Source organism: Monodelphis domestica, chromosome 4, assembly GCF_027887165.1.
Source record: "Monodelphis domestica isolate mMonDom1 chromosome 4, mMonDom1.pri, whole genome shotgun sequence".
NCBI lineage: Eukaryota > Metazoa > Chordata > Mammalia > Didelphimorphia > Didelphidae > Monodelphis > Monodelphis domestica.
The window spans coordinates 266,025,919-266,034,995 of NC_077230.1; the positions used below are offsets into that span (position 1 = coordinate 266,025,919).

Consider the following 9,077-nt stretch of genomic DNA (forward strand, 5'->3'; position numbering starts at 1 on the left):
CTAATTGGCCTCTCTGTTTTCTGTATCTCAAATCCCAGTTCATCTTTTGGCTCTGGAAACTAATCAAAGCAATGTTAATGTAAAGGAGGAGGCAAAGCTTGTGAATCAATTACTATATGTATAATTGAAAATCTGTTACACTAAAAAAACAACTACATTTCCCACGAGCCCACTTACTTCCTGTCATTACGCACTTCCGGTAGATAGGGGATATTAGGCAGGGATGTGGAAGGTTCCACCTCTTCACTTCTGGGGCCAAGCTTGGTGGTGGTAGGGTGGAAGACTTAGGTATGCCTCAATCAATTAAATACTTTCGACAAAGTGCAAAAAAGTCTTTGAAAGCCAATAGGATAGTCTTCCAATGACATGATGTTGCATTGGCAGTCTGTTCTTATTGGTTGAGGAATTTCATCACAAATTAGAAAGGCTGTACAAAATAGATTAGCTAAGTTTGAGGTAGGAGATTCCTGATTCTGGAAGCTTAGGGTAGAAAGCTTCCAACTAAGCCACCAAAAGGGAACTGCTCTCAGGAGGGGCAGAGGAAGAGAAAAGTAATTCAGCTTTAGTCTTGGCCCCAGACTCCTCTCTACCTCCCTGACTGGTTGGAGAAGAACACTGAGAATGTTGATGATCTAGAGGATCTGAACATTTATACTCATTAGCATCCTAAAATCTATCTAGAACTGGTGGCTAAAGGCAGAGAGAAAAGGCAGATTCAAACTTTATAAGAAGTCCAGCAAAGAAGGTACAACATGCATAAGGAGAACCTCGTGAGTACCCCACAAAGGAGAGAAAGGCCAGGCAATCAGGAACTGTGGGTCATCCCACTGCCATGAATGTTCAATAATCTTGAGTTCAAACTTACTTTTCCCTGGTTTTGTATGTACTGGTGGGAGACTGTGTGACAGTCTTTGGGAATGAGGAAGAAGACACTTGGTACCAATGGTTCTTAGTATAGTGGGACCTTGTTTTATGCAACCAATACATTCTAAGATCCTTTGTATAAGTTGAATAATTGCACACAATAGTGAACCCCATTATTTAATAAGTATTGCTTATATGAACATACTTGGGTACTTTGTGGCTTTTCTTAGGCTCATCAGAGCCATTAGTATCACTACTTTTGTACTTTGGATCATTATTAATAACTACAGTTAATGAAACAAAGAGAAGCAGCAGTATGCTGACTTGCACATTACTTGTTAAAAGCAAGAATTCCAAAGACTGGTGTGAGAGCTAATGTTTGGAGCAAAACATTACAATGAATTCCTTGAAAAATATGATTAAAAAAACTGACACTAAAGTTCAAGAAATTATAAATGAAAATTGTCAAAAATCTGTTAGAACCCCAGGACAAAGTAAAGACAGGAAGAATCTCCTATTACCCTTTAAAAAAAAAAAAACCCTTTATAAGATAGAAGAGCAGTAAGGGCAAGGCAATTAGGGGTTAACTGGGGGTTAAATGAATTTCCCTGGGACACCCAGCTAGGAAGTACCTAAAGCCAGATTTGAACCTAGGTCCTCTAAACTCCAGGCCTGGAGCTCTATCCACTGAGCTAACTTACTGACCCTTCCTAACACTTTTTGAAAGAAGACACCAAAAGGAAGTCTCAGAACCATCATAAAGAAAATCAAGTGCTTTCAGGTCTAAGAAAAAATACTGCCAGCATCTAGGAAAAAAAAAGAGTTTTGAGTTCTCTCAAGATCACCCAAGATCTGACAGTTTTTACTATAAGAAGAGATGTTAGAATACAATATTCCAAAAGGGAAAAGATACAGGTCTACAATCATGAATAATTTACCCTGCCAAGTTGAGTATAATGATGAGTTTTTAATGGAATACAAGACATTTAAGCATTTCTAGTGAAAATGAAATTCAAATACAAGATTCAAGAACCTGGAAAAGTTGATTGACAAAGGGTTAATAGTCTAATGAGGAAAAGAAGATAGTGCCCTTTCAGAATATTTTTAAAGATATTCTGAAAGAAGGCCAGACAAACAGAACAGTACTGAAAAATAACAAAGTTTAATTTATATTCATTTTTTTAAAAACTGTAAAGCTGGTACAAAATAAGCTAGCCAAGTTTGCATCGGGAGATTGCTGTATCTGGAAGATTAGGGTAGAAATCTTCCAGCTAATCCATTGAGAGGGAAATGATTTCAGACACAGGGAAAGAGGAAGAAAAAAGCAACTCAGTTTCTGACTTGATTTCAGACTCCTCCTTTTAAAAAAGCAAGTAGTACACAGATTCGAAGTTTCATATAGAACCCACTCTTGTCTACTTTATGTATGGAAATACTCTCTTTTTTATTGGTGTTTCTCAAATTCAGAATAAAAAATTTTAATAAAATAAATAGGTGGATCCAATGGGGGGGAAAATCACACATTTATAACTAAGTGCTTTTTATCACATCATGATTCTTTAAAAACTTATCATATTCATGTGGAAAGAGAAGTCTCAACAAGATTATATTTGCAGGCCAATCTCATAAAGTTTCCAAATGTTCTTCTAATGGTTTTAGGAAGATTAAAGAAATATAATCTAAGAAGTGGAATTCAGTATTAAGAATAAAAATGTTCTGGCTAAATATTGTTCCAGTATTTCCAACTGTCAACAGAATATTTCTGCTTGAATTTCTTGCCTTGTACTTAGAAAGTCACAAATCAATTCAACCTGACTCCTCTGCTTCTCATCCAAAATAGCTCTCATTTCCTGAGTTCCCTCTATCTGTTAATACCAATTTTCTGCACACCATCTAGATTTTAAATCTTAGAAGTCATTTGGACTCATGCTTCTTTTTTCCACTCAACTAGTCAGTCATTCAATGCTATCTTATTTTTCCCCCTCCAAAAATACAGTTTATCAAATTCATCTCTCTATTCTCACTGCCTTCACTAAAGTCAGCTTACATCCAGCACAGCCTCCAAACCAGCCACTCCAACTTTAGGTTCTCTCCTCTCCACTATACTTTCACATGAACCTGTCAGACTAATATTGTGTTGAAAAAAATGTCGCTCCTTAATTTCTATCAAATTAACTATAAACTTCTCTACCTATTCAATCTTATTTTCCTATTACTTCCTCACAGAAGCCTGCATTTTAGGAAAATTAATCATCTTCACTATCTCAGAAAAAAAAAACCCTATTCATTCCCATTGCTGTAGTTTCACTCACCATTTTCCCTGCCCCTTCTTCAAATTCTACTCATCTTTCAAAACCTATTTCAATTTCTACTTTCTCCAGGTCTATTTCAACCGTCATGATGACCCTTCTAAATTCAATAACATCTTCAGTCTGAAGCACAGCTCTAATAATTTTATTTTGTTATTGTGTTTCTGACATGTCAGCCTTGCCTCTCAAGCCACTCTCTAAGCTTCCTGAAAACAGAGACTGAAACATCCCTGAATCTTGGAGCTGAAGAAACATAGAGACTTTCCAGTCTAATTATTACCTGAACAAGAATTCTTTCTATAACAGGGAATCTTAATCTTTTTTGAGTCATGGATCCCCCTTTAGCAGCTTGATGAAACCTATGGGCACCTTCTTAGAATAATGTTTTTGGATACATAAAATACAGAGGCTTGTTAAAGGGAAACTAATTACAGTGAAATAATAGTCATCACAACTTAAAAAAAAAGTTCCAAGAACCTTCAATCTACATCATCTCCAATAAGTGGTGGTGAAGACTTGCAAGGAGAATCTCTACTTCAACAACTTCTATTCTTACTAGAATACTGAGAACTTGAGCTTTCATTATATATTTAGCTATTAAGATGCAGAGCTTGACTTATCAAATTAGACTTATTTCCCAATATAATATAATTCTTTAAAGAAATTTTGAGAAAAGACAAAAGTTAGATCAATTTTTCTGTCCCAATGCTAAACCTGTATACATAGAATCTGACAGGCCCATTACTCATTACTTTTTAGAGTTGGAAGACTATGAATTATTGTATTCAATCTCATCATTTTTTAGCTGAGAAAACAAGAGGTAGTATATATCTGGTCAAGGAAGAGTTTGAAAAGAAATGAAAGATGAGCATAAGAAAAAAATTCCAGGCTTGTCAAAAAGAACATAATTTTTTCATTTGAGAAATAAAGCTTTATGTAATTTTGCCAAACTATTTGCCATATAAAAATATAAAGGCAACATATCAGGATCTGATTTATTATATATATATATATATATCATAATGAACTATTCTCAGGTCAAAATCCAATAGAAAATATCACTTCATGTAGCACATAACATTTTATTACTTTTGAAGCTAAAAGTTCATGAAAATTGTAATTTTTTTTTAAACCCTTACCTTCCATCTTGGAGTCAATACTGTGTATTGGCTCCAAGGCAGAAGAGTGGTAAGGGCTAGGCAATGGGGGTCAAGTGACTTGCCCAGGGTCACACAGCTGGGAAGTGTCTGAGGCCAGATTTGAACCTAGGACCTCCCGTCTCTAGGGCTAGCTCTCAATCCACTGAGCTACCCAGCTGCCCCCGAAAATTGTAATTTATTAAGGTTCTCTTATAAACATACAGTACCTGCTTGGGAGGAAGTGAATCCTGTGAAACTGGATCAAGAGTCATGAATTTTTTATCCCTGATAATGCTGAGAACATCATAGAGCACACACATCTCAGTCAGAGAGCTTCTTAAATTGTTCCGCACTGAATCCCATGGCCAAAGAGAAGGCTGAAATTTTACCAGCCCTAAAAGAAAAAGAAATATACATTTAGTTATAATGACTAGAATACAGAAGCCACATGTAAAAAGATATACTAAGAACTAAGATTTTTTAAAAGGATATGTGAATCTTAAAATTTCTCAGACTCTACTTCAGAAGATTTGATTAAGCTATTCCCCATTTTAAACAATGCAGGTACTTGGTCAGGAATGTATTGGGAACTTTAAAATTACTCCACCCATACTTAGGCATACTTTAGGGGAAGATAAAAGTTGTAAACTCCTTACTGAACAATGAAAAAGTACTTAACTCATACTTATAGTGAGGAAAAAGCCCTGAAGCTAGGTCTATTTTTAGATCTAATACAAAAGGGTGCTAAGTACCTATGAAGGTTAAATTAATCACTAAAAGGTCAGGCAACTAGCAAGGGACAATCTTAGCAAAGAGGTGTGAAATACTCAGAAGTTTAAGTCGACCCAGAGAAGGTGATAACAAGATGTGAATTAAGAATGGTCAGTCCTTTGGAAAACTGTCTACTGTGATTGGTAGATGTGAAAATTTAGGGGAGGTGACATAAGAGAAAATTCTCTTTAAAAGGAGGTCAGAGGCCTCTGGATTTAGTTCAGCTTAGGAAGCTGAATTGGAGGGTCTCTCTGAACACTGGAGTTTTGCTTGAAACAAATCTTGTGGTGAGTAATTAAAGACTGACTTAGTTTTCTCTCTTAAGAGAAAGGCCTAGGCCCTATTTCCTCTTACTTTCTCTCCCTTTCCTTAATTCCTTAATTTGTATTAATTAAAATCTCCATAAAACCCAGCTGTCTTTGGTATTTCATATTTGGGAATTTTTCCCATGGTGACCACTTTATTTTTAATATAAAATCAAGACACTAAAAATGTATCTTTGCAGTTTTGGCAATTCAAAGTCTTAAACCCATATTTTCGCGGTCACAGTTTCTGGCAACCACTCTTTTGTCTGTAATGGATACCAAATTGCTTCGAATCAGTTCTTATTTTTCCTTTAACTGATCCCTGTCACTCATTCTTTAAAATGTCTATTAAAAAACATTAGGACACTCTTACAAAAGAAAGATGTGTCAAGTTCCACAGGCAAAATTGCATTACACCATATAAAATTGCAGGTAGGCAATCAAAAGATTCAACTGAACTGAATGTAGGTATAACCAAAAGATTTTTAAGGCAGTCACGGGTCCACTTATTTAGAAAAATTAAAAACAAGAGAATTAGTCCAATCATTTTGAATTTGCTCTTAAAGAATTTGACCTAAATTGCACTGAATTCCATAAAACTGAATGAGTCTGGTGGGAAAAGAGAATAAATTATTCTTGTCTTTAAGTAGATATGTGTTTTTTCCTTGCTTAAAATTATTATCCAGGTTATAAGGTTCAAATTCAGACTCCAATTAAGACAGCTCTTAGGAGAAACTGATTTAACACCAGAACCAATACCATTAAACTGAAAATTTTTTCTTAATTGTTCTCTTTATTTTCTGTGTTAGTTAACAAATACACCAAACATTTACTAAGTATCTATTCTGTGTAAGACCCCATACTTTTGATGCTAAAAGTACAAAGAAAAAAGATCCGGTTCTTCAGAAACTTGGAATCTAAAAGGGAATAAGACAAGGATACAAAAAAAATTTTATACTATAGGTAAGATTCTCTTAGTGAAGAAACTCCCTCTACCAAGATATCTGTGTTACAACTTATAGTCTTAGAGAACTGCCTAGGTCACAGGGTCAAAAGTAATAGAACTCAGGCATTCCTGTTTCCTAGGAACTAATTCCCTATCCACTCTACCATGTCAAAGGTATAAGAGCAATTGAATCGGGTCATGGGGTCTAACAAATATGAGAAGGGCAAGATCACTTTGAGTGGGGGAAAAATCAGGATATACTTCATGGAAGAGGTGACAACAGTACTAGAACTTGAAGAAAGGATTCTAATTGGCAGATATCTGAGAGAATTTGTTCTTAACAAAGGAGATTGCCTTCAAACTGAAGAGAGGTGGGGGAGAAAACAAGATGAAGCTATTGTATGATGAAAAGAACACTTGCCTGGAATTAGAACACCTGCTTTCAAATCCTAGCATTGGCACTAATTAGCTTTGTGAGTTCAGGAAAGACACAACCTCTCAAGCCTCAGTTTTCTCATCTATAAAAAAGATAAAAATATCTGCACTACTAGCTTTATGTTTTGTAATAAAATGTCTTAAATCCCTATAACTGCAAATTACGATTATTGCTTTTAGAACATAAAGTATATTACGGATAAAAGTAAAACTGTTGGAAAGGTGGGGTGATGCTATATCATGCTGGAAACACAAAGCCAGGCTAAGTATTATTCTTCAGGTAATATGAGATGACATGATTAGATTTGTACATTAGTAAAAGTATGACAGTAGTTCTGTTAGAGAACTCTAAGAGAGGGAAAAGACAAAAGGAAAACTAGTTACAAGTCATTCTCTTTAAAGCTGGAAGAGACCTCATTGGTGATGAGTCCAACTCCTTCATTTTACAAAAGAGGAAAATGAAGTACCAAGAGGATAAATGACTTGCCCAAGGTCACACTGCTGGTAAGTATCTGAGGTAGGATTTAAACCTAGGTTTTCCTGATACCAAGATAGCATCAAATCCTGGTCATCTATGGAAAAAAAGGAACAGACAAGAAAGTGGTTGTGGTTAAATCTCATGAAGAAGGGCCATGCAGATAATAAAGAATTCCAAATATAGAGGCTTTATTCCCTTGGTCCTCTTAGAACCCTGACATGCATCTTCCAAAAACCTCTTAGGTCCTTTACTAGGGATTAGGAAGAGTAGGGGACAAAGAAAGTAAGATTCTTTTCTAAATAAATGTTATGAACTTAACATTAAATAAAATGGGCATTTTCATGTTAATAGGTCAGAGAAAGATAAGACATGAAGTTGCAGATCTCCAATATATGCAGCTTCCTTTTCCTTTTAAGTATAAATTCTACCTGTAGCTTTCAAAGCTGCTCTCGTTTTCCTGTGCTTCTTTATAACCTTCCTTCTCTACGTTAAAAAAAAAATGCCTCAATGACCCTCTTATCTTTTTCTTGCTACCCTCTCTAAGCCCCATCAAAATCCCACTGCCCTACTGGAAAAAAAGAAAAAGAAAAACAAAGCCCTTAAAACAAATATGTATAACCATATGACCTGTGTCTTAACACATGTTTTGGGCATCCTGAGTTCATCTTCTCTCTGGACAAGAGGGAGGTGGCATGCTTCATCATTCACCAGAATCTTTGTTGGTCATGACACACTGGTCACTTCTCAAATCTTTCAAGATTATCTTTATAATGTTGTTATTCGAGTATAAGTTGTTTTTTTGATTCTGTTCCCTTCCCTGTGCACCAATTCATTTAGAAACTTTCCCCTTTACTGTTTCTAAAGACACAGTAATATTCCATCTCATTCACATCCACAATTTTCTCAGTTTATTCCGCAATAGATGGCCTTATTCTTTTAGTTTCCAGTTCTTTGCCATCACAAAAAGAACTACTATGAATAATCGTTGCTCTTTTGAGTCATTTTCCTTTCTTTTATTTTTTTGAGACCAACTCCCCTTTCTCCGTTTTGCAATTAAATTAACTGAGGCTTAGAGAGACCGAATAACGCTCACAGAGACACTGGTATTAAGGGGCGAGGGGGAGGGGAGGAAGGGGGAAAGAGGCGCTAGAACCGCCGCCCCCAGACCATCCCCATGACACTAGGCTGCTCCAGAAGACCTCGAATCATTACAGTGTAAGCTCCTTGAGTGCAGAAGCATTAGTTTTATTTTTCTCTCTATATTCCCAGCACTTAGCCCAGTGCCTGCACATAGTAGGCGCCTAATAATCATTTAATGAATAGCCTTGAATCCTTCAGGGGGCGACCCGGGCCTCACCTTCCTCGTCGTCCTGGTCAGCACTACCGCTGGCGCCCGCCCAATCTTGCGAGTCTCGGTCAGCGCCAGCAGCCTCTTCCTCCTCGGAACCCGAGCCCTGACTGAAGTCGATGCGCTGGGCGAGCCGGGCCAGGTTCTGCGACATGGACAGCGGCTGCAGATAGGTCTCGGTGCCGTCCAACCCTACCTCCTGCACCTGCTTCTCGCAGGCCGACTCGATGCTGATGCGCACCGCCCGCACTCCAGACATCTCGGCGGTTCGCTGATTCCCGGAGCCTGGAGTGAAGAAGAGCGAGAGAGACCCTGAGCCAAAGAATTCAGGGAAACACTGAGAGACGCCGGAGACTTCCCCAGTACAGATGACAGCGCGAGGATCTTCCCCAGAATTCACTGCAGCTACGCGCTACGGTGTGGTGTCCTGGCCAAACTAGGAGGAAAGGCGAACGCGCGGCAGGTCTGTGAATAAAAACTAC

The 9,077-nt window shown here is 37.3% G+C and overlaps 1 protein-coding gene across 1 annotated transcript in view; it reads right to left on the reverse strand.

Moving 5' to 3' along the window:
• MED17 (mediator complex subunit 17) overlaps positions 1-9,077 on the reverse strand; it is a 29,400-nt gene extending 20,323 nt beyond the window's left edge. The window contains exons 1-2 of the mRNA XM_001368738.5: positions 8,605-9,077; positions 4,540-4,706 (exon numbers count right to left, since the gene is read on the reverse strand). Coding sequence (XP_001368775.2) covers positions 4,540-4,706; positions 8,605-8,854 — 417 coding nt within the window. The 5' untranslated portion in view covers positions 8,855-9,077. The remainder of the gene's footprint in view (positions 1-4,539; positions 4,707-8,604) is intronic.